Raw genomic sequence first — 27,091 nt, 5'->3', positions numbered from 1 at the left:
TTTTAAATCATATCAAGCTTCAGACCAGAGATTAAAGGATTGACAATGAGGGCAGATGTGCAAATATTAGGCAAAGTATTATGACCACCTACCGAATATGCAGTGTCTTAAGCAACACTATTACTTAACTTCTTCAACAAGTCAAGATCAAACTGAATATACAATATGTGACAGATCACCTCAAAAGAGCTGTAGATTTGGAGATGTCATTAAGACTTAAAATGTATCTATTGACAAGTGTTATGGAAAAATGTCAGTTCATTTAGTTGTTGTGATGCTAAAGTAAATATGCTACATAAGGTGTTTGATTGTTTCAACATGGTCAGCTTAGTAACCTTTGTCCTGCGCCTTGGTCAGTTGACACTTGACTAGGTGAAGGATGGAGGCCCCTGCCATAAAGATGCCATGTATGTGGAGGATTAGGAGGGTGCCTTTGTGGCGGAGCTTGTGGACATCCTTGAGTGAGTGGTGTTGTGGAAAAATACTGTAAACAATGACAATGAAATGAGGCAGAATAGAACCAAGTTGCCTTGTCCAAAAGTGCATCTTTATTTTAGCTGTGCACAAGCCAATATGTTCTCCCTGTCAGAGTCGTCTCTTCCTCCCTGATCTGACTCCAGAACAAAGATGAGTCCAACTTATCAAGGCACAACAGGTTCCACATGTGCACAAAACTAGTCTCAACATATTGCAAAGACACACAATGTTTTACCGCATGTGAGACATCCTTGGATCCCAGGCTGTTTTCCCAAGGAACAACATGCCGAGCCACAATAAGTGTTCCCTGGATGTTACACACATGTTGACCTTAGCTTCATGGCATGAGGCTAAGACATGACATTTTCCCTCACGGCGGCCTGATAACCCACGACCCAAGGACGAAACACAGGCCTCTATCAATCTTTATATTCTGACATCATGTTCTGACTGTTGTGCCTTTTTAAGCTGGACTCGCCTTCGTTCGAGACATTCAGTTAGACAAGGGAGAGAGAAATGACTCTGTTAGGGAAAGCATTTTTGGCTGTGCACAGTGAAAATAAAGATCCACATTTGAACAAGACAACTTGGTTCTATTCCGTCTTAGTTCTCTGTCACAGTTTTAAAGTATTTTTTCACAACACAAGCAAACTAAAGTTCTTTAAAGCTTGACAAACTAGAAAATAGTTGTGCTGACATATATTGTAAATTGCCCTCAACTAACGGGTGCAATGATTAAGACACTATCTGTAATAGTCATCCTTAGGGTGGTCATAATATTTTAACTAATTGGTATATGTTTTATTACTGTCTGGAAGAGCTGTACACGTAAACACCCACTAAATCCTGCTTTCTTTGTTCAAGTCCTTAAAGGGCAGATCCTGTCCTCTTATACTGTGCCATTAATAGTTTATATTTCATTGATTGTTCTTTCTGAAGGCCGGTACTCCTCTCTTCCTTTAGGAGAGGACATGTAGAAGGATTGGGTCTTGCGTTTTAGACGGGCCCTCTTGGTGGCCAGGGACAGACTGTGCTTGCTGGAGGCGATGATGTCAGAGATGAACTTCTTGCAGTCCACACAGACTTCCATGGAGGCCCAGTCCTCCGTCAGTTCAGCGGGAAGCTCCAGTTCCTCGTGGGACTTCAGGGAGCCGTGTTTGGATAATCTGGAAGCAAAGAAACAATGGGTAAATGTAGAAAGTGCTTTGTCCATGTAATAATATTGACATCACTAATATTTACTGGGTCACAGTGTTTGGTGTAATGGAAAAATGTCATGTCATTCTCTCTATTTTGTTATTGTTTACAGATAATATGATAAAGATGGCGCCTCTGTATCGTGCCAGTCTTGCCTCAGAACATGGCTCAGGGGTCAGGCCACCTCCGAATAAGATCAATCAATGAGCTCGAATCTTTGGACCTTGACGCTTGTTCTATCTCTTTCAGGGTTGATTTGATTGTGATGATATGCAAACGTGTCAGTTTGTGTCAATGCCTTTGTATGAATGTGTATTGTCATTGCTCTGGAGGATGAGGGACAGAGACCTTTGTTAGGGTCAGTGATTATTCTAATAAAGGTTTCTGTCCCTCATGAGCTATCTCATTCGGAGGTGGCCTGACCCCCGATCCATGTACTTGTAAGGCATGTACCTATGTAAGGCATGATTGGCATGTGGCGGAGGCACAGAACCATCTTTATCAGGAACCAAAATTGTCATAATATCTGTAAACAATAACAACATAGATAGAATGACATGATATTTTCCATTACACCGGTTGGTCCTGCAGTCACCACCGGTTGGTCCTGCAGTTGTTCAGAGGAGACACATAAGTGATGGCACAGGTGCACTGTTTATGGAAATGATAAACTTTGAAAATGTCTCATGTTCTAATGTAAATGATTTGTTGAACTCTGTTACATCTAGCGTTTTGAACGTTCTGGACACCATTGCCCCTATAAAGGCTAAAATGGTTAAAAATAAGCAGAAGGCGCCGTGGAGAAATGATGATTCGGTCAGGGCACAGAAAAGGGAGTGCCGCAGGGCCGAACGGAAATGGCGCAAGTCAAAGCTCCAGGTTCAAAAAGAGATTTACAAAGAGAAGCTGAACATGTACAACCTAATCTTATGTAGAACTAGGGAAAGATATTTCTCTGAAATTATTGGAAGCTGCAGTAACAACTCGCGTGTCCTGTTTGCCACAGTAAACAGATTAACAAACCCTCCAGCTCAGCTGCCGTTAGAACTCATTTCCACATCCAAGTGTAATGAGTTTGCATTATTCTTTAATGACAAAGTTCAGGGCATTAAAAATGCTATAAATCCCACAATGCAAAAAATTACCCTAAAACCACCAAGACACTTAGAGCTAACTCACTTTGCACCAGTAACTGACAAAACTGTCCATGAGATCATCACCAGTCTGAGTTCATCTACATGCTGCCTCGATGTGTTACCCACCAGATTTCTAAAGTCTGTGCTGAACAGTTTGTTAGCACCATTCACTCACATAGTTAACATGTCGCTTCAATCTGGAACATTCCCAATGTCTTTGAAAACTGCGGTCATAAAGCCTCTCCTAAAGAAGAGCAGTCTTGATGCCGCAGTACTGAGTCATTACCGGCCCATCTCTAATCTGCCATTTTGGGGCAAAGTCCTTGAAAAGGTTGTTTACCAACAGCTCACAGATTTCCTTTTAATAAACAACTCATTTGATGTTTTTCAGTCAGGTTTTAGACCTCATCACAGCACTGAGACTGCTCTTGTCAAGGTGACAAATGACATCCGCCTGAACACTGACACAGGCAAAGCCTCAGTCTTAATTCTGTTAGATCTGAGTGCTGCTTTTGACACTGTCGATCATGGGATCCTCTTACAGAGACTAGAGGACTGGGTGGGCATCACTGGCACTGCCCTAAACTGGTTAAGGTCCTATCTGGAAGACAGGAAGTACTTTGTTGAAATTGGTAGCTGTGTCTCAGACCACATGACCCTGACCTGTGGAGTGCCCCAAGGGTCAGTCCTGGGTCCCCTTCTGTTCAACCTCTACATGCTGCCGTTGGGTCAGTTGATACGCAGTGAAAATGTGTCCTATCACAATTATGCAGACGACACTCAGATCTATGTTTCACTATCGGCAGGTGACTATGGACCAGTAGATTCACTCTGTCACTGCATCCAACAGATCAGTGTGTGGATGCAAAACAACTTTCTCCAGCTGAACTCAGACAAGACTGAAATAATCGTTTTTGGCCCACAGAAACAAAGAGAAAGTGTTAGCGGTCACCTCCAGAGTTTCACTCTAAAACCTACAAACCAAATTAGAAATCTGGGGGTAATAATGGACTCAGACTTGAACTTTAATAGCCACGTCAAATCAATAACATCAGCAGCTTTTTACCATCTAAAAAACATCGCCAAAATCAAAAATATGGTGTCAAAACCAGATTTAGAGAGACTTATCCATGCGTTTGTCTCCAGTAGATTAGACTACTGTAACGGCCTGCTCACTGGCCTCTCCAAACGAGTTGTAAAACAGCTGCAGTACATCCAGAACGCTGCTGCTCGGGTCCTGACTAGAACCAGGAATGATCACATTAGTCCTGTTCTCAGGTCTCTGCACTGGCTCCTGTGGCTCAGAGAATAGACTTTAAAGCAGCTCTGCTTGTGTACAAGTCTCTCCATGGCCTAGCACCAAAGTACATCTTGGATATGTTAGTGCCATATGAACCATCTCGGACTCTGAGGACCTCAGGGACCGGCCTCCTGCTGGTGCCCAGAGTCAGGACTAAACATGGGGAATCTGCGTTTCAGTTTTATGCAGCTAAAATCTGGAACAGTCTTCCTGAAGATGTGAAACAGGCTTCTACTCTGACAATGTTCAAATCTAAGCTAAAAACAGTTTTGTTTAGCTGCGCATATGACTGAAAGGATTTTTTCTTTGCACTCTTCTCTTTTGTTTGTGATTTTATTAGTTTAAACAATCAGTTGGAATGATAATTTTTAATTTAGTTAATTTTATTGTATTTCTGTTTCTGTAATTTTTTTGTGATTTTAATGCATTTTTCCTGCTGTGTGAAGCACTTTGAATTGCCTTGTGTATGAAATGTGCTCTACAAATAAACTTGCCTTGCCTTGCCTTGCCTACATTATTGTCAATGTTGTCATTGTCAAAGGTTAATCTCTTTTTCAAGGAAGTCCAGGCTAAGAGTGCAGGCAGTTCAGTCAAAACATCAATCAATACAACATTTAGACACACACATCACAATACATTTATACTTTAAAACAGTTGCAAATGATACAAACCCTTACAAGACATTATTCCAGGTGAAGAATATGAAATGCTTCTTAACCAGTTTCAGTGCAAACACTAGGAACTGTAAATAACTCTGTTAACAAGGGTCTAGTGTTTGCATGTAAATATAGTGTTTGATTTGTTCATCATTTAGTTAGTCACGCCAGTTTAGTTATTAGTTTATTATTAGAGCTATTCTTTACGTTTCTATTTACTATTTGTAACCTGATCTCCATCTATAGCCCAGCCAATCACGTCTTCTTACTCTCCACCAATCATAGTTCAGCAAATGACGCGACTTCTGTGTTTAGCAAAGTTAGTGTTTTTTTCTCCCGCTTCGTATGGCACAAGGTGCCTCCATCTGCTTCCCGTTCGTCGTGTGCTTTCCTGTGTGTTTGGTCCTTGAGAATGTGAGTTCATCCCTCTTAATGCTTCGTCTTTGTCTGTTTTAACTGTGTTATTATTAGTCATTACTCGTAGTTAGTTTGTCCCATTATTCTGACATTACATCTCGGCAACGTGATCTGCGCCGGTGATGCGTTCACGGACCATAGGCCAGTATCACTCCGCAGCACGCTGGCGCTAATGGTGATGCGTTCAAGGACGCTCGGAATTTATAGTTTTTGGCGAGAAAATGGCTGGAGATCATTGCTCTGCTGTGTTTCTGTGAATGTTGCTGCTTGTATACTGTATATTTCCCATTTGAACTTGTTTTGACGTAGCAAACTATTCACACCTTTACTGTCTATATATTCTATGTTTATCTGTCCATATTCATTGAATTATTGTGTTTTAATATCCATTATTCTCTGTACTTCTGTATTGTAGAAACCTAACCCCAAACATCAAACCACACATCAAACCTCAAACATGAAGCAAAATAAAGAGTGATAAGCAAAGCTTGACGTCCTCCTTTGTTCTGGCTGGACAACCTGGGAAGATTGGGGAAATATATATCCAGAAATTATACAGTCCTTCAGAGGTCGCAAGATTGGGTCTCCTTCCCAACGCCTCATTTACAAACTCCCTCCAGACTGTAGAGAATACTGTTCATGGATAAAATTGTTTATAGTAAGACATTTAGCTTTTTCCTTACTGCTTTTGGTGAAGTACTAATTATGACAATAATATAAGAATGCATCAGTGCATTAAATTACTCCTCAAACCTAGTAGTTTTCTGCATCCATGCTAAAACCGAGTTAACATTAATACATTGTATAACCCGCTCAAAATATGTGCTGAAACTACCCCGTAATTGTGGGTGAATAAAGTTTGTCTGATACGGAGCAGAATCTTGTAATATCCCTTTTGTCCACTAGAGGTAGTTAAAGCCCAACTCAAACATTGTAATTCAACATGCTCCATAACACGACATCAAAACAGAAGACTTAGAATGTTTTTCTGTCATTTGATTAAATTATTTCCAAATGTAAAACCTTAAACTTAGACTTACTTGGACATGGTTTTTTGCAGACCGTGGCGTTGTGCACTACTGGAAGATTTGACCCCTTTCTGAGGCTGAGAAGCAGAAGTCACTGACGAGGCCTTCTCTGCTGCTTTGAATCTAGCAGCCCTTAGATTTGGAGATGGTGAGGCTTCAGTCTTCTCTGCTTCTGTGGATGGTCCTGGTGCCACGGAGAGCTCCTGCCCCACTGAGGCCATGGCGGTTAACCTGTCCCGGGGCAGAGTGTTTGTCGAGCCAATGGAATAGATGGGCAGGCTGGAGTAGGGCTTGGACGGCAGCCGCATCTAAAAGACAAGATAGACTTGATGGAACATATTGTTCATAGGACTATAATAAGAGGTATCGAAATACATTCTAAAATAAAATGTTAACTAGACAAATTAACAAATATTCATAAAAATGATATTTAGCTACTATTACAAATGACTATAACTATGAATATATATCATTATTACACCTTGGCCTAGAAAAATGAATGGTAAGATTAACTGTATGTAATAAAATTGTACTTAAATAGTAATCTCACCTTTTTGCAACATTCTGCACAAACAGATCTGCAAGAGGCAAAAACATTACTTTGTTTTATATTTACATTTAGATTAAATTAAGAAAGTAATTACTTACTTTTTGCAAAATTGACAAATGTATGACCATGTGAAAAAGGAAAATCTCTTGGTTCGACAACAGAAGCAAAGCTGAAACAGAATAATATTTATATAAATGATAATAGGAGTGCAACTGATCATTTACTCTCTACTCTGCATGGTGCCGTAATAATGCTGATAGGAAAACGTGCAATTCAATGATAATCAGGTAATCGTCTGAAAGTCTGACAGTTCAGTTTACTTTCCAAGGGAACAAAGTAAACAGTGGGAGATGCAAAAACGTTCAAAGATACAATGGGACCTGTAAACTACAGCCAGGGGAAGGAAGAGTTTAGCTCATACTGTTTATTTCTACTTAGGGCGCGTTGATATGATGGAATGTCTCCTGATCTGGACAAGCCGTTCTTCCAGGGATTATGCATCTTATTATTATCAACTATTTTTTATCATAAATATCGATTATGATACGCTATAAATGCATAAGACGATTCTTGTATCCACTACTTTTCTGCCTTTGTTCAGATCGTTATAGTTTTAACAGTGATTTGTTGTGCAACTCCAATTTTTCTGTTTGTCAGTTGTGCAGTTGTTGTAATTGTGGATACCCTGCTACTATGTCATCACCTTGCCCTTTTTGAGAGCCGTGTAGACATCTTTGTACTGTTGAAACTTCTCCAGCTCAGCTTTCACCAAAACTTGTCGAATGTGCATCACCTCCTCCACAGTGAGAGACAGACACTCCACCGGGAAACAGAACTCCTCCTGTGCAACCACACAACAGGATACACAGTCATGCTTTTATCATGTTGTCATTCACAGGACGCTAACTTCAGCATGTTGTTTTTAAGGTCTCCCTAATTTCGACACTGACTAATTAAAGCCTAATACGTTTTTATAATGTTTTTTTTTTTTTTGCCAGTCACCATTAGTTAGCCTACATTGCACAGTTTGGTTTTTGACCATTTGTTTAGGCCTTGTTGGTGGGCAAATGGCCAATATTGCTTTGAGTGGGCATGTTTTACTCTTGCAACCAGATTTATATTACGGTAATAAGGGCATTTCCTCAGTTAAATCATTAGTCCAATATCAAATTTGCGATTAAAATGCGATGGGCCACTGATTGCATGTTAGATGATTAGTTAAATGAATAAACTAAAATGGAGTTTATGAAATGATTAGTGTTAAAATGGGGCAAAAGCAGTAAGCAAAAGTGTCTTGTTATTGATCCAAGGACGGGCAAACCTTAACAGTCTTAAATCGACTGGTGTAAAAGTCCAAACACAGTGTGAAAAGTGCTTTGAGCAGCTGCATTACAAAGGCCTCAACGGGAAAAGAACTCCACAGAGAGACAAGGATGCCAACCTGAACAAGAGGGATTTTCTTTTAAATAAAGTGATGATAAAGTAATATACAAGCAAAGTCAGACCATGAGATTAAGTATTTCTCATGTATGGTTGTGTTTCATAGGATGTATACTGTTTAAAGTCATTTATTCAGTAGTTATTCTTATTCTATACTGAAAATTGTCAAAATAAAGAAAATAAATCGTTTAAAAAACAAAACATCACCGACCAGAGACTTTGAGCTCTTCCTGGATGGTGGCTGGAATAGTTTGACGTTGGTGGGCGTCTCTTTTTCGATGGAGTGCCGTCTCTGAGGTGTCTTGCGTCTCTCCGGCTGAGGAGTGGACGAAATCGGCAAGTACATGGGAGGAGCTGTGGGCGGATGAAACAATATAGACAACAAACCTAAGCAAGCTTTTCACACCCACCAACCAACCAACCAACCAACCCCCTCTTATTATACAACAAGTTTTATATCTGGCTCATTACAAAAACATGTCTGAGAAAAAACAACAACAAAAAAACAGGATTAAAGTAGAGTTTTTGAACTTTGAACAAAACAGGACTGACTTTTTTTGCCGATGACAGATTCAGGTGACGTATCATCCATGATTGATGTGGCTACGCTGGAGCTGCTTGCAGAAGTCCGGAACATCATGTCATCCTAAATATATAAAAAGTACAACAACAACAAAATATATACATGTATTTTAAAATGTCCATAGTAATTTGAAGTAATTTATACTGTAAAATCTGGAGGTGTCAATGATTTTAACTGTGGTCCTAAAGATGCCGCTGTATAGATTAAAATTATAGTATTCGGGAGCGATTTTGGATCCAATTTTATTTCTGAACATTATGTGGTGTGCCAGTGGGTTTATTTTTGACAGCTTTATCATCATTATGTGTTCTCTTCTCATCATATTCATTAACTGTTGAATTAATTAGAATTAGAATCATATCTGCATTGCCTAAAAACAAACTTACATCTGAGTCTGAACTGTCGAGCTCAGACAGACAGGGGGCCTTGAGCAGCCTCTTCCTCTGAGGGGCCGATTGGGACCCCGGGGGCTCGGTCCTGTTATTGCTCTCCTCTGCACCTGCTCCATTCAGCAGGGAGAGAGTACTGGACACCCTCCTGCCCATGTACGGACTGAACTGGTCTGCACACAGCAACAAGACGACCACAAATCAGAGTCATCCAGACCAATCAATGAGTCAGAAATGAATCTCAAATCTCAGACAAAAATGATTGTATATGTACAATCCGCATTGATTAACTTGAAAACGTGTACCATTTGAGTACGCGTCATATGAGTAGTTTAGATAAATGATTTGGTTCACATGTTAATACTTTGATTTCCACTTGAATATTACATTGTAAAAAAAATAAAACTGAATTAAATGCGGCTAAGAATCCCTCATTCGAGTCTGAGTTCTGAGATTCATCCTGAGGTAAAGGGCTGAGCGTGAGTTTGGTTGGTTTGAAAGAAGCCAAAAGAGCAGGAGTTTCACACAGAGCATGGATGTCTTGTTGATCAAATATCTAGAACCGTATTTTCAGGCAAAGTAGGAGTTTGAACATGAGTACTTTACACTAACCATCGTAACTAAACATTTATCTACATATCTTTTAGAGCACTTGCTTTTTGGGCAAATTACTTGAAAGCGCCACATCCTGAAAATGAGAGTTTAATGGGGTAAAAAAAGGAATTGGGGAGTTATTAGAAACTGGGGAGGCAGAAAAAAAGCAATGCCAATGGGAAATTACTATGTATTTCTCTTTCTGACGTAAATTTCTTAGAACAGACTCAAAGCAAATATTGACTAACTGACCACTTGTTGCTTACTGAATTGAGCCTTTATACTCAGGGAAATCTGCTACCATGAAACCATATTCAGTACACTCTTGTCTTTGTACAAAATCTCAATTATACTGTTTTTAGTTTGCCTAGGACTTAGACAGAGGAAACATTAGTTGAAAGCCAGGGAGGTTGTTGGGTTATGGGGTAATCAAGGCCATTTTGAACCACATTTGTTTATACTTTACCTAGTCCTGTACGAAACAAGTCCTGGGGCATACTGCGAGTTTTGCCAAAACCTAAAATAGGACACCTTCTTCATTACAAATAAAGTTCAATTCTATTGCCGATAAAAAATGACCTTGTAGACCACACATAGTCACTATTACTTTCAGCATTAAAAAAAAAAATCTGCGTTGCTGTTCCCAATGGAAAAGAACAAAAATACATAAAACAACCATATTTCTGTCAATATCCTTAATGCAATCCAATTTATTTGAAAATGAAGGAAAGACATGTCTGTATTTGTCTGTATAAATGGGCGAGATGATAAAGCTCTTGCAGTGGTGGGAGACACTGGTTGCAGCAAGAATGAACCAAAGCCTGCAGAAATACTTGGCACAGTAGGAGCTTCAATAAAAAAAAAAACTGCCTCATTATATTCCTCTCACGCAGGCAAGAAAAAAACTTTTTTGACTGCAGTGAACTTTAAGAATCTCTGAAACCTTTTTGGATACAGACAGCCTCATTCAATCTGATTCTGCAAAGTCACTGCAGGACATGAAGGGCTCTTTTATGTAAAACTTGGAGAACATTTTTCTGTTCACAATCTTTATTTAGCTGACATGCTACATGATGTCAAGTAGAATTATTTTGGGCTGTGTTTCATATGAAAGTATAAGCTGTTAATACATTTTCATACAAGCGGTTAATAGTTTTCATAGCCTACTACAAATGGTAATGTGTATTTAGCTAATTATTTTAGTTTTCAAGCTTCAAAGTATGCTTAATCCCTCAGTACTCAATTACTCCAATACAAATAAATGTTTTCCTACCAGCTCCGTCTACTAACCAGTGTCCCAAACCATTACATTACGTCACAACAACTAGCTGACACCAACCAGCAAAGCATGAAATGTTAACACGTGTACATACTTTAAACAGTTAAACACATGTGTGTATTGTTTGAGTGGACACAAAACATGTGGGGAAAACATAAATAGAAGTCAGGAAAGCAGCAGGTGAGACTTTACCTGACGCATCAAAACTGACAGACATGCTAAGTGGCCGAATTACTGAAAAGAGAAACAGTCATGGCATCGCACAGTGTTACAAGAGGAGGATGACTTACTGAAGAGTGTATATAGACAGCAGTAGTATGTTAGTTACATGTGTTATACAGTTTGTAGCCGAATTACAGACACTTAGCATTATTATTTGTAGCTTTCACTATATTGTAAACAATATAGGAAATAAAATAATATTAGCAACATAAAATGTTAAAAACGACATAACATAAGCAAATTAGAAAAGAAAAAACAAACAATAGAAATGTGTTTTTATTACTTGTTAGGGCTGAATGATTACACAAATCCTACAACAAGTTTTCAGATCAACATCAAAATAGGAATTATACTGTGGTATAGCCTATATATTTGTATTTATTTATTCTTTTTACACATATTTACATTTGAGAGAACACAAATAGCTTAACTGAGGTCTAAGAGGTCTAAATGTTGAATTTGACAGTTTAACCCAAAATTATTCAAAATTGATTGCATTTCTAATTTGCCAATTGTAACTCAAATTACGATTTGTCTTTGATGAATCATTTAGCCCATCAATATAGATGTTGTGTGTCCATGTCTGGAGTGTATGTTGTAAATGGAGAGACGTAGTCTTACCTAGCCTGCTTTTGCGGATCATGTCGGGGGACACAGGCCTCAGTTTCCTCTCAGACTTGATCTCTTCCAGGATTCGCTCGTGCAGTGTGGGAGGGGGCTGCGCTGGGGGTTTCAGCTTACGGGCCGAGACCTGGGTCAACAAATTGTCTCTCATAAAATCGTGTTAGGGTTAATAATGGCTTGATTTGGTCTCTTACATTTCCCTAAATGGATGGGCTTTGTTATAACCTAATACAATGAAAATACTTTTGCACAATTGTGAAGCAATACAATAGAGTAGTTTATAAAATACTTAAAGGAGGATTTAAAGCAGGTGTTTATTCCACTCACAGGGTTCAAAGGCGGTCTAGATCTGATGAACTCAAGGATGACTTCATGAGCACTTTTCTTTAGTCTGGGAGGGATGTCCCCGTTCACCTGCAAACAAAAGTATAAACATTTAGGAAACAGCAATGAAGGAATAAATCAGAAACATAAATATGCAACGCAACATCTAGTGTGTCCAATGTCACTAGTTTCATTCAGTTTGATTCATTTTAGATATACCAACATTTGGTAGATTCCCCAAGTAATATTGAATTTAGGACATTTCAATAGAAGCATTATCTACAGTGTAGTACAGCCGTTTATATTTTTCAATTATTATGGACGGGTCTGAAAAGTTCATCCTAGATGCATTTCCACTGTGAAAGACAGAATCTAAAAACAAATCACATTGTGCCTACGATGAACATTTCCGACCACTCCATAATTTCTAAGTGGGAGAACTTGCAAAATCGCAGGGTGTTCAAATTCTTATTTTCCTCATTGTAAGTGAAAGATGGATGTATTTTGCCTTCATACAAAATGTATGTATTAAAGTATTAATATGATTTCCTGACCAAATTGAAACTGACCATGACTTTGCGCAGCTTATATCGTTGGGAGCGGATGTCGTCCATTAACATCTCGTAGGGGGTGAGTTGGTACTCAATGGGCAGAGGATTGTACTGACGCTCCTGCACCTTCTTCAGTTTCACCCCGTCACGAAGGTTACGCATCACCTGAACCCAGCAATGCGCCTGGGACACACAGAGAAAGGATCAAACCTTTTGTTATACTGTGACTCTGTCTAGTCTGTATTTCTGAGCAGAAATAACCTGCAGGACACAGCCACGACAACGCGCCAGAGCTGAAAATTATTATTATTAAAATGAAGTAATTTCTTTCTCAAATGAACATACCCAATCCGCATTTTGTAGTTCATTGAGCTCTTGGCCAGCTTCCCCCGAGGTCCCATCCTCCATTTTACGCAGATTCTGTTTAAAGAAAAATTGTAATTAATATTGTGCAATAATTGTACCAAACTTGGTATTGGTTAAGGACACACAAGGTAACTCAAGCTCAACAGCTGAGGGTTCAAAAAAAGAATCACATTTTTTACCCACACTTATTGGCTCATATTCCTCATGTAGTACTTCCTGACAATTCCTGTGAAACTACTCTAGTCTCCACTAGGCCATTACATTGTAAAAATGTAACATTGTTTATCAATGAAATTTCCCCATGTGTGGACAATAAAGGATTATCTTATCTTATCTTATGGCTGTGCATCTCATCTTGATGGCTTATGACAAATCATAATTCATGAGTCAAATAGCTGGACACTTGTTTAATGCTGCGGTTACATAAGATCCATAATATATAGATACAATCTACTGTTGCCACGACACTCAATAGTAAGTAGGCATAGTCAGAGTAGCGATTGTAGAAGAATATTTTGCACTTGAAGTAGTAATGACAGTAGAAATGGAGTTGAATTGTGATAGAAATGTATTTATATTCATTATCTAAATAAGAAGACCCTCTTTATAGTATGTCTGTTTTTTTATACGTGTGAATGTCTGTTGTAAAGTCAAATCATTGAATTAACATTTGTGAAGACTAGACAAACAGTCTCCAGTCTTCAGGGAGTTCTCTGTTGAATAACCATCTGTTTTAAGTCTGTCTTCAGAAGTGAAGGCACAAAGAAAAAAAAAAGGTTTGTGGGCACAGAGATTTGTTTTATTTGACCCACATTTCTGTCATGAAGAATAAAGCTCTTTCTATTAAAAGGAAGTCATCAGGACAAAAAAGACGTTTGTATTGTGGTATGAACAATACTAGGATCATCTTTAGTCGTAGTAGTGTTCAAATTATCTCATTATGCTATTAGTAATTATGCTATTAGTATGAAAAATGACAAATCATGTAGCCTCATCAGAGCACACATTTGCATTTCAAATGGCCTCGCTGTAGTAACGACTCTGAGGTGTGAATGTTAATTAAAACAAGGGCAAACAACAGCTAAATGCCCATGTCAGGACACATGCTGGAGCCACAACTGTGTCACTCTTGTCCCAGAATTAGCTGGAGCGTATAGTTGTTTCTGTGAATAGTGAATGATTCAGCTGTTTTCTACAGCAGTTCTTTTGGCAGGAGGTGACATTGTGGAGAGACAATTTGGCAACAACCGCTATAGTGCTCGTATATGATAAGAACAAGGCAAAGAGAAGCAGCAAGAAGAAGAAACCTGGCACTCACATGCACATTATGCAAACCTCAATATAGTTTATTACAAAATACAGCCACAAGGCCAAAAGTCAGTGGACGCCTGGAACTGACCAGCTCTATCTCGCAGGGGTAAAGTCCAGTATGTGTTTTACCCTATATTGTAAAGAAAAAAAGGAGCGGGAGAAAGAGAGAGAAGGAGAGAGAGAAAGCTGTTGTTGCGCTCTCTCCTTTTTTTTTTTAACCGTATAGCGTAAAACACATACTTTGAAGACGTATATTATATATTTATATTTATATTGTCACATGAGCGGTCAGTAGCAGATTTCAAAAGCAAATTCAAAAGTTATATTCACTGAGTTCATATATTGTGCCTGCAGAATATGCCATCAAAAACCAAACAGCATCAATGGAAGTAATTACATCTACTATTATGCAACACTCCGGGTCTTTGAGTTTTCTCTAGTTCAAAGAGCTGCACTTGTCCTCATGTTTTGTTTTTTTCAGTGCACCTTTTAAGCTTTCTCCTCTGCAATAAGAGCCTTTTCTAACAGCGTTATGTAACCACCTAAATCCCCTCCATTCATTCAGACACACACAGTAAAAAGGGCAGCAGTAGAAATGGTACATAGAGGAGAAACCCTGAGGTAACACAGACCATTTTCATTCAGGACATGCACCGCCACAGCTGAGCCCTCCTCAAACAGGAACAAGGTCTTAAGTGATGCATGATAACTTCTTCTACATTGGCAGTAAATATATACGTTTAACTTAAAAGTAGGGATGTCAAGATTATAAGGTTAATCAATAATTGTCATTATTCAGGTCACAAAAAAAACTAAATAATATATAGCCCTAAATGTAAATAACTTTATTTTATAGGGTGGTTTTTGTCACATTTAACTTTATTTTGTCTTTCAGAAAGTTCAGTTTCATAAAGCTGGTCACAAACTTGAGCAACAGCAACATGAGACAATGGTAATGAAAGAAAATGAATGTCACAGTCTCAATAATCGTGAATAATTGTTAAATCTCCTGATCATTTCTCACAATAACTGTAACACTAAAATTTGACATTGTGACATCTCTGCTTAAAAGGGTATTATGATTGTGCACTTCTTTGTTGTTGAAGGCTGGAGAAATACCCCTCACTATAGTCCAGTGGTTTACATTTGTCTGTTAATGACATGGCAGATGCAAATTTACTCTCAGACGCACGGAAAGTCGACAAAAATTGCCATCCATATCAGGCATCAGCTACAAACATGTCAGTATTCCAATTAGGCCTGGGAAATGTACCCATGATGTCTAATTGTCTATTGTTTGATTGGTGTTTTTGAATTGAGGTGACCACAGCCAATACTCTGTCAGTAAAAAGAAAATGGCAGACTTTGGAGGAAGAAATTAGATTATTATGTGTTAAATGACCCCTGTTACTGTTCATGAAATAATTTAGGCCATTAAGCCATTTTAATTTTATGTTTGAAAAGACCAAATAAAATCTAATTGAAAAATTTAGATTGATCAAAATGAAGAAAAAAAAACATTTCCCATATCACCCAGATCTCCAGTATTTTCATGTTTCAGCCACATGTTACGAACAGCTTGTTATGCACACCAAATGCTAACCATACAGACGTCGATAAAGTCCAAGAATCTACAACAAGCAATGATTTAAAATGTGTTAGATACAAGTGGTAGATATACTGTCACAAGACCAAGTAAAAACTCCTGGCTGCTGACGTTTGAATTCTTGCTTTGAGCATAGACATTTCCGCAGAGGATCAGCTGATTGCACCACTGTCTGCGGGCTATGGCTTTCTAAAAGATGAGCACTATTACACACTGAGTAAAGACTTAAACATTAAAGCAGCGCATTTTGTCTGCAATGGGTTGCTGAATATAACTGCTAATTGAAAAAATACAATAAGTTTTGAGACTTTTGAGAAATACTGTAATCTATATCAATAAATCATCCGAACGTCCTTCATATCCTTATAACCATGTTTGTATTTGCTTTTGGATTTTATACTACATTTAGATTAATCAGAATTTGTGGGTAATGCCAAATATGTTATAATAAAAAAGTTCATCAATCCAATGTAAAAACAACATTATGAACAAGTAAAGTCCAGTAAAATGTGACTTACTGCTTTGGCATTTCTGATCTTCTCCAGGAATGTGCGTAGCTCCCTTGTTTCAGTGTAAAGCGCCCGGCACACAGCCTGATAGTGACACGAGGCGTTTGACAGGCTGGGCAGGTGAGCTGTGCACAACTAAAGAAATGCAAATACATTTTCATTGTTAGATTATATTCATACGTCAGATTAGTTTTGTTCACAAATTGATCACAGAAATAATGCATGCTTTAGTGTTTACACTTTTGGTAGACATGTAAACAACTGGGCACAATATCAGCCCAAACCAACAACAATTACCCTACTGGTTAGTAGTTGGTAAAATCTATGGATTGTTGTTGTGAGTGCCATGGAAACATGAGGTTGACTGTTGAATGCACTGTACAGTAGGGCAGGAGTTAGCAGTGAGAACACACAGTAAGTGGACTAAGGGCAAGAAGAACAGAGATGACTATTTAAAGAGACAGGAGTCTGCCGTCAGCAGCAGATCGGATACTGCGCTCCAGAGAATAGTGTGCGTGTATGTGGGGGTCGTGTAAACAGTATAGAAGTGACAGTGAATCTCTGCTACATTAAACAACACGGGGAGAAGCCAGGCGAGAGGATGTGGTTGCAATATCATTGTTAGGAGCAAGGCAATGGGTCAGAGTGAGTGCGTACAGTTAAAGAATCTTCCTGAAACTCTAGTGACTCATGCAAGAAAGTTTTGCACCCATGTACCTTGAGTATGTCCCTGTATCCGTGGACACTGTAGACCCAGTCAGACTCATCCTCTGTCTCGTCCTCTTCCTCTGTCGCCTCATATCCTTCGTCGGGACAGGGGTCAGAGTCGGCCATGTTGGTCATGATGTCGATGAGCTGCTCCAGAGGAGGGCTCAGCTCACGCTCTTCATTCTCCTTCAGACCAAAGTCCAGTGCTTTGTAAATCATGATCCCCAGAGACTCAATCACCTACAAGAGACACAAAAAATGTTACCAAATACTATCTATTTACAAGATTAGATTTAGTGTATGTCAAATGTGTTCAGATAATTTACTGTCAATTAGAATAAAAATAGAGATCCTTCAACTGAAACCTGCAGCATTTAGACCAGAGCTATATCGCAAACTAATTAAAATCGTAATTTAAGTAAGCAATTATCAAAATGCTGGGGCAAGAAGTCTGAAAACAATTTGATTTTTAGATCTCTCCAATTATGTTCTGAAATGCATGGATTTCTTGAATTAGGAAGTAGCTTACAGCCCTAATTTAGACTGACATCTTTTAGACGTACCTAATAAGTGGTTTTGTTATTTTAATTGATACTTTTTTATGTAAGACCCAGCAGCATGGCAGAAGTAAAACAAAAAAATCTAACTAATGGACGAAATCCATCCATCCATTGTCCACAACCAAGCCCGGATGCCATGGGGGCAGCAGTCTGAGCAGGGGGGACTCCGAGGCTAATGGGGAAAATATCCAACAAAACAGTTCTTTGCTCATTTGTAAAGATTCATGTCAAAATATAGTACCCAAGACACAGTGAGGTCTAATCTGTCCTTCTGCTGGTGACAGTAGTGCTGCTGACTTTTGCCTGATTTTACGCTGTGCTGTCTGTTTGTGATGATGACCACAGCTGCATTTCACAGCTCACTCACATCTCTTCACTTATCCTGTCCATTTAGTCTTTCTGCTCCAACGCTCTGAGTCCTGGGAACCATTTGAGCGCCTGGGTTTTCAAAGGCTAATAGCGTCATATTTTATGCCTTACAATTCATTCACACAAGAGTCTGCAGAATCCTTTACTGTATATTGCTATGGTCAATAGAGGATATTTTCTGCAATTTTTAAGTAGATTGATGCTGTCACAGTAACGCATGGTTTCTGATCACATTTTGAACCCTGAAGAAAATCAATTGAGACAAGGCAGTGAGAGGAATTCTGCAGAAATAACTAATTTGAAGTGCCATTAATTGAAACACTGTAGATAAGCTTGACACATGCTGTGTTCAGTGTGTTAATAGTACGTCCCAGTCTATTCACTGTGGGGTCTGCGTGGTTCTCTGCCATCATATACCAGACAAAGACATCCCCTCAGCCATATCCCCCTCAGCTCATAACCTCACTATGTTATAGCATCATGGGGGAGGACATCTCTCCTAACAGGACCCCTCCCCCTCGTTCTCCAAATGTGAATTGATATACCCTTTGATCTAATTGTGCACCCCTTGGTCCCATGTGACAGTTTTTTCTCTTGATGGAGCACCTTTGACCCCCAGCTTTCCCGATACAACATTATGCAGTCTGTAATTGCTTTGCTCACCCATTTCCTCACACCTTTTGTTATACCAGGCAGTCATGCTCATCCATCCAGTTCTTTAGTTTATCCACAGTCATGAACACTTGGCTTTTGTAAGTGCTCTATCTACATTTACATTACATTTACATTTACAAAATTAACCAGCTCTAATGCATCTTCTTTTTTTTTGGATGCCACTCCCTTATTTTCTACTTTAATTCCTTTACTTACCTTATGGTCTTCCTGGTCCAGCTTGTTCTTTGTGTTTTGTGTGTGTGGGGGGTTCTGTTTTTTTTTTTCTGTTGTTGCTATTGTTCTAATAAAAAAATCGAATTGCAGCATTTCCCAATCCAAGTCATTGCGGATCAAAATTGTATATTATAATCAGTACATGACTAATACTCCACTAACATTGCACTAATTAATAGGGACAAAGTCTTTTATATCCACATTATATGATTTGAAGAGGTTATTCAAATTAGTTGAGTTTTTGAAAAATCTGAACGAAGAGAATCCCTCGATGACAAATCAATCCAACGTTTTGACAATTAGCCTGGCAGTCATTTTTTTTTGTTTTAAATCAAACTTATCTGTCAAAAATCAAACTTATCTGCCATTTAAAGGTTAAACCACAGCAGGCCTACAGAAAATATCAAATATTGAAGTACAGTAAGTCACTATTTGATGCACTACATGAGAGACGTCATAAACAGTAACACAAGTAGAGATAAAAGGTTGGAACAAACAATAACAACAAAAGATGTAATTGAAGATAGAGGTTGGTGTCTGGTGTCAGCTTCTATGAAACTTGTTAAGGTACATATCAAAGTAAAGTAAGGACAGGGGATTGAATACATGTGTGATAAGGTTACAAATCAGCTATAGCTGCCGCCCAACAAAAAAGAGACTACCGGTACTTTATTTATTTTTTTCCTGAATTTAACTTTAGCATGAACTAAATTTGATATTGACTTGCTGTAGGGACAAGGTCTGATATGGCCTGACATCAATCATAAGTGTATACGGGCTCATTTTCAAAATAAACATTAAGAAAGATTGACATCTACAGTACGTACTTTGCTGCCAGATTGTCATGTCCACCAGAAGCACAGAAAACAGATGAGTTTTGTTCTCATTATTGAAAACACGCTTTATATTGTGACTGGATCCTATGGAACACGACCAGCCCTCAACTGAAATATTTCCTCAGATGGAAAGGTTTTTCTTCTGTGTTTCAAAAGCCTTTTTCCTGATTTGAACTTTGACCTCTGAATATCATGAGATGGATACTGTGGTTGACTACAGCAGTGGTCCTCAACTTGGGGGTCGCAAAATGATACTGGGGGTCCCCAGATGAAATGAGGGAAAAACTGAACATTGATTGGTCTTAAACAAGGCTTAACACCCTTCAAATGCAGTGGTAAATGTAGATGATTATTTAATAGCCAGTAAAGTACTGTCTATGTCTATATCCTCAAAATAAAATCAAAGTTAGGGGGAAGCCTACTTTTTATGTTTGGGATTGCAAATGCGATTGGTTGTTATTTTGGGGGCCACGACTGAAAAAGGCTGAGAACCAATGAACTACAATACCTTTTCTTTTCAAACTTCCACCTCTGATACAAGCCAATCCCTGACATTATTGCACCAAATTGCAAACATATATAAACAATTTGACAACATTGCACACACATTGTATCAAAGGCTTGGGATTAATATTGTCTCAATTCTGACCAGATTTTCACTTGTTGAAATGTTTATTCACTCCTTCTTTTTATTATAGTTCTTTTTTTCCTCTCAAAACTTTGGTGTTTTCCAACTCAGTCCTGATGGGAATGTTGCTTACTAAACAGTAACATGTCCAATTCAATCTAATCCTTTCTCAGACTTCAAAGACTTACTATAAAAGAAGCCATGAGAAGTGAACTCACAAAGCCATAAAACTGAGGAATGTGACGAAAATATAATCCTTTGTCTGCAGCATCACGAGAGTCAAGCTGCCACAGCACTCATGACAAGAATCCTTTATTAATAAATCTGCTAATCATCAAATTGTCAACAGTAACGCCTGTGTTTATCCCTCATGAAAATGTAATGCTTGGCTCTAAAGGAACAAACTCAACACCACAATGATACCTAACCTTTCTGGAGCGATCTTTGAAAAGAGACTGCTCAGGTTTAACCCGGATCTTGCAACAATTCAGCCAATGTTATTGTGTACCCACCGTGCTAACATATTTGTGTAGAATCAAGCTTTTCTGGATAGACTGAGCTTAATGGCAACAATTGCACAAGGTACTGTGGGTTATAGCTCTATAATAAGTACAAAATGTCATCTAAGTAATGCGTTCCCCTTAACTCCTCTATGAATCAGCGTTACACAGTTGACATTGATGAAATTAAGGCTTTTGAAGCAAGGTGCATAGATTTATCGAAAGTGTAAAAGATTTTCCATTAATATTGAATTGACTACAAATATCATCTAATTTTAATATACAGAAGAGCAGTTTATGTATTATCCATATCGTTTGGATAATTTTTGGGCCATAATTGCTTGTTTCTGGACAAAATCTGCACACCTGACCGTGTGCTAGCGGAAAGGCACTTAGCTGAAAACATCAGTCACCAAAAAATAATGCATCCAGTGCAAAAGGTCAAAACGCCTTTCAAATAATTGTAGTATATATATATATATATATATATATATATATATATATATATATATATATATATGGTATTTAATAACATATCACTATGAAGTGTCAATGGCCCATCACAAGGCTGACAAAAGAGACACTATAGACTATAAATAATGTTAAAGGCGCAATGGATGATTTTTCGGCGATTTGAGAACGCAGGCGGAAGTGCGCATGCGCACTCCCCCGTGCGGACCGATACAACACACACGTGCGTTTGTTTATTAGCGCAACGGAGCACATCGCATCGCTCGTCCCCCGTAGATTTCTGTCCACTTCTGCGTCAGCTCGAACTGTCTTCTGTCTTCATTTTGCCCCGTACACTGAGGGAACTATATTATGATAGATCCATGCGCTTAGGCACGCGGAAACGTGGGGACGAGCCTGACACGGCTGCAGGTGAGCGGTAGGTGCGTTTTATGATTGACACGTGGCAGGACAAATGATTTATCCACGCCACGAGGAAATATGATAAAAAAAAATTGCTGAAAAAAATCGTCCATTCCACCTTTAATGTAATGTAATTTTAAGCGTGCCAAATAATTGTTTATACCAACTCAGTTGTATTCTGAAAATAAAATTACTTTATTAAAAACAAAACTGTATTTTGAAGTGAAAAGTAATTACATTGTAAACTGGCATAGGAGTGCAAGTGACAAAAGTGAGAAATGAACTACTTACACCCTTTGTGATATCTAAATTCTATGGCTCTGACACTTCATAGTTAGATAAATCTGAAGGCATGCCATGCTCGGATGAACCTGACTCATTGGTGGGGAAGAAAACAGCATCATCTGACTCTCCTGACCACATCATTTCTCACAGTTCATGACCTTTAAAAACCAAGTGGATTTAATCTGTCAGCTCCAGGCCCACACGTGTCTCCCGCTCTCCACCAATCTATGGCCAATTCCACGCAGAATATTTTCTTCAATCTTCACACTGCTAAACTCAAGAATCAAAGAGCAGTTTTGTTAGCTAGTGAAATGTAGCCGAAATATCTAAGTCATTTAAAACGTCTAAATCTGGCTTTTCCATAATTCTTACTTTGCAATGCTGATATAATAGCAGTGGTTGTGAAAGTGCAAATAGGGAGGAGACGCTGCCACTTAGCCGTCTAATTATGTCGTCAGATGAGGCTCCGTACTGTGTGACATTTGAAAGGAAAGGACTTAATAACCCCCATGAAACCAGCTGAGGTCTACAGCTGTGAAGACTGAGAAAGGCCAGGAAAAACGTATATGGACTTCATTGAAATTAAAGAGTGAGTATTTATGCAAAATTGTGTTAAGTTCAGTTATAAAATACATCAACAAATGATTACCCACTACATTGCACATTACATTTTGCCACATACTGTCTGATTTATTTTTTGATCTAGAAAACTAATATGTTACAATACAAAGTTTTTGGTAAATCACAGCTATCAAATTAACTGCAGTGTGTCTGAGCTAATCCTGCAGCTACTAATCTTCATGTCATTTGAGTTTCAACTGCACGCTTTACTGTAACTAATTTGACGGCAACTAAACTTAATAATTATTTCAAATATATCCTCTTTCCAACACAATAACTATCTTGTCATATTGTTAAGTTAACTTACATTGGTTACATTAGATTAACAATACATTGGTTTCACTTTGGTTGCAATGTCAATCCATTATGGTGTGTGTGAACAAATTTCTGTTCAATTTTTACCAGCAATCATATTTAAATACCCAAGTAAACCATGACACCTGATTTTGCACCCACACATCACTGAGTCACAGCAAATAATAAGTTACTCACCTCTGCTGTTGTGCAAGGGCTGAATTTACCTACAGAGAAACAAGAAAACAGAGTTTTCAGATCAGTGCATACATTCAGTAAAAATAGTAGGATATTTTTTAATAAACTTGACATGGTTTATTATTTGGTCAGCCTTCAATAGGCATGTCTTGTATGTTTGTATGTCTCAGTTTAGACATTATGAAATTGGACCTGTCCTAGTCATACATGTATCTACAACAATGTATGCGAAACATGTGATCATTGACGACAAAGTCCTGACTTTAACAAAAAAACTGACACACAACTCCAGGCAGTGTCTGCGAATGCCTCTTTACAACAAGAACAAAAGAGTATTTGTAGTAACATATAACAAAAGAACAGCTTTGACATCATGGGCTTGCGACTTCTTGCTGTTATCAAGTAGATATTGTATATTTCAAGAAGCCAGGTTGATATTGCAAGCCATAGCATACAGTAGGGCAATTCAACTTAGGTTTTCAGGCGGGCAAAGGCCTCTGGGCGTTGTGGAGGTCAACAACACGCCACTACCTTAATAATACTGTAATACTACTGTAATACTACTGTAATACTACTGTAATACTACTGTAACACAATTTCAATACATTTTGTTAATACAATAAAATAACTACTGATAGATTCGGACAAGAATTAAACTAGGACTAGACTAGAACCAACCAGGTCTAAATTAGTGCTAAGCCAGCATTAAACAGTATATTTATATGTATATTTATATTTATTTTGGAAAATGGGTTGGGGGCCAAATTAAGACCCCCGGGTCTTATGTTGAATAGCCCTCAGCCCATCAGGCTGCTTCAGCAGTTTAAATGAGCAGAACCACTAATCAGACAAAATCATCTAAAACCTAAATTTAGATAATATTGTGAATGTTGTTTTGAAGATATGCCGAGTGTATCGTATACTAAACATAAAATGCTATTTGATGCTATTTGAAATATTATGATATTTTTGCACTTTGTGATTCCTTTTACAGCCATTTTCTAATCATTAAAGCTCAGTTATTACTTTTAAAGAAATATTTTAAAAATTTTTTGTTGGATTGATATAATATTGCTGAAGAAAATATACAGTAGAAATATGTTCGTCAATACTGCCCACTCTTTAGTCTTCCTCTCAGCCTTCTGTTGTGCCGTTCTAACGTCATCATCCATATCTCTTCATTAAAATGTCCAAACCATTCCAATCTGGTCTAACATGAGCTTTCCCTCAAAACCTACATTTCAATCATACTATTCAGTGCATATGACCGATGGCGCCTGTAACACAATTCCAAAACAATTTCAAAGAATATACTATTTTGATATTTTTCTTCCATGATTTTCCTATTTACATTTCTGCGTCACTTAACTGTGACATTGCTCAGAAAAAAATCACCCCTTTTAGTCCTCAAATGGTAGGATCCATGCAACTAAAAATAGCCCATTCATTCAAGACATACACTGTGTAAGCTACAGGCCACAACAGCGCCACCATCACAGCTGTGCTCCTTCAATGTGATTTTAAACTTCTATCAAATAGAACAATTGGCCTGTTTATTGGATTTAATACTGAGTCTGCAGTACTTCAGTTTCAAATGTCACTGTGGTAAATGCCTCTGTTTTTGAGGCTCTTAGATAATCCATTCTAGACAAGGGAAGATGGATGAGAAATGTATGGCTGCAAACATCATCACTGCAACCCATTAGCTTTAGTTTAACCCAATCTAATGCAATACATCTAGTTTATTGAATATATGTTTGTGTTATGGAGGCAGAGCTGTGGTGGGGAATATGTTAGTTGTTAGTCTATTTGCAAAATGATATAGAAATCAAGATCGAGATCAAATAAGTACATTTGTGAATTTGGTGTGTATTAATGCAAAAAAAATGGTCTTATACATATATAAATGTGAGATACTGTATTGTAGTGAACGATATATGTTAAAAAGCTTGGCTAAAAAAACAATATCAGAAGAGCAGTTCAACAAAATATATAAGAAGTATAAATAGAAGTATAGTTCAAGAAAGTACTATAAATGTGTTGATATATCAGAAATGGGTCAAACAGATCCAAAATAAAGGGTTAATTGCTCGTTGAATTTGTGCATGTAGGAGTTAAATCTGCTTCTATGAAACACTCATTATCCAGTAAAACTGAAACAGATCTGTAAATGAAAAATATATAATTGTTATTTTTTGCCTTCATTGCACTTCAATAATGCTCAAGCGTGGATAATGTCAGTTCTCACACATTCAAGCTGTTATTATGAACAGATTACACAGATGAGCACACTGATCTCATGGAGGCAAATAGGGTCTGAATAAAAGATGAAAAAACACATGACCGATGCACATGTCTTCTGTCATGGAGATATGGTGAAAAACAGTACTTTTACACAGTCACTAAACAGCAGCAGGGGAGAGAGTGGGTGTGGCGTGGAGGGAGAACGCAGCTCTTTGTTTATAGGCAAGTGTAATGCAGCAGCCTTGACTTTGGCGTGAAAAGATGCAGCTTTAGCTTTTAATTATGTAGTTTTAAAGCATGTTAGACAAGGCTGTATATGCCAGCAGTAGCCGGTATAGTCTTTTATATTAACTAACTTAAGTTTCATAATTAGGCTGCAAACCAAATGGACAATAGATTGATTACTGTAAAAATCAATTGTAGAAGTAGAAGTAGAAGTAGAAGTAGAAGTAGAAGTAGTAGTAGTAGTAGTAGTAGTAGTAGTAGTAGTAGTAGTAGTAGTAGTAGTGGTATTATGGGACTTTTATGGGACTTATTACAGGACAGGAGATTTTGTGTGTTATAATACAAATAAATAATGACTGAAGGTGTTTAGGCTGAAGTGCAAAACGTATTCAAGACTAACCCAATCAACACCAAACTTAAGATACCAACTAACATTTTAAATTGAAATAGCCTTTATGTCTAAAAATTATAGCCCTATGGCATTTATTATTTTAAATCCGAAGACTAAACATTGTGAGTGCATAACATTGGGCTGCATGTGTGACCATATGGTTCCATGTAGCATGTGCCAAAATGATCAAATGGTCTCTCTTTGATTCATTTTGTGATGGCATAATTTAGCATGGAGAATATGGCATAGTGCTTAAAAAAATAAATACATAAGAAACCTACTGAAGGCATTGAAGCTTTCTTTTCCACTTATTCCACAAATCAGGCGAATGTTTGTACTGATGCTTCAATGTAAAATTAAAATTAAAAAAACACTAGGCCTAATAAATGCATTTGTGGACTAACAATGAGCTAGCCTTCCAAACTTGAACCTTAAACAAACAAAGTGGGCCAAGACAAGTGCTAAAGATGAAGTTACCTTCACATGTCTGGTGCTCCACGCGTATAGATCCGTCTTTGAGTATCATAACATCCCCCGGTCCAGATATCTTTCCCGGGGACGCGGCTGAGGATGCTCCGGTCTCGGTGGAGCTCCTCCTGGAAGCCCGGTATCCCCTCGCCATGGTCCGGCAGCACTGGAAGCACACCGCCCATGCCTGCTCCTCGTTGATGGGCTGGTTATAGAGCTTCAGTATCTCCTCCAAAGACAGCTCCTCCGTGGGACTGAGCGCCGCCGCAGCATCCATCAGACCAGCGGATCCAGGCCGAGGCGCGACGAGAGCTAACCCCAGCACATGGATGCTTTCACCGGCCTGGCTGTCGGTGCAGCGGCCGCGGTGGTGAAGGGCGGTCGGTGGCGGTTAAAACACTGTTATGACTGTGGCGGTGTATCTGCGTGTGTCCGTGTGTGCGT

The 27,091-nt window shown here is 38.4% G+C and overlaps 1 protein-coding gene across 5 annotated transcripts; it reads right to left on the bottom strand.

The window, feature by feature from the left end:
• Window positions 1–1,103: 1,103 nt before the first annotated feature.
• Window positions 1,104–27,091, bottom strand: spire1b (spire-type actin nucleation factor 1b). 5 transcript variants are annotated; one of them, XM_072460804.1, is made up of 18 exons: window positions 26,657–27,091; window positions 23,320–23,348; window positions 17,277–17,507; window positions 16,569–16,694; window positions 13,113–13,187; window positions 12,786–12,950; window positions 12,220–12,306; window positions 11,890–12,019; window positions 11,239–11,280; window positions 9,171–9,346; window positions 8,754–8,847; window positions 8,413–8,555; window positions 8,083–8,202; window positions 7,465–7,602; window positions 6,860–6,930; window positions 6,762–6,789; window positions 6,224–6,519; window positions 1,104–1,643 (listed from the first exon to the last, which is right to left on the bottom strand). In XM_072460804.1, the coding sequence occupies exons 1-18, from the start codon at window positions 26,922–26,924 to the stop codon at window positions 1,388–1,390; spliced, it is 2,475 nt and encodes an 824-aa protein (XP_072316905.1). In that variant the 5' UTR covers window positions 26,925–27,091; the 3' UTR covers window positions 1,104–1,387. The 5 variants fall into 5 exon arrangements, with proteins under 5 accessions (XP_072316905.1, XP_072316904.1, XP_072316906.1 ...); XM_072460803.1 differs by lacking the exon at window positions 11,239–11,280 and adding an exon at window positions 10,234–10,284; XM_072460805.1 differs by lacking the exon at window positions 11,239–11,280.

Source organism: Eucyclogobius newberryi, unplaced genomic scaffold (assembly GCF_026437365.1).
Source record: "Eucyclogobius newberryi isolate DKJ021-1_F unplaced genomic scaffold, fEucNew1.0.hap1 SCAF_3, whole genome shotgun sequence".
In the NCBI taxonomy this organism is placed as follows: Eukaryota; Metazoa; Chordata; class Actinopteri; order Gobiiformes; family Gobiidae; genus Eucyclogobius; species Eucyclogobius newberryi.
This window is presented reverse-complemented; position numbering and strand designations above follow the sequence as displayed.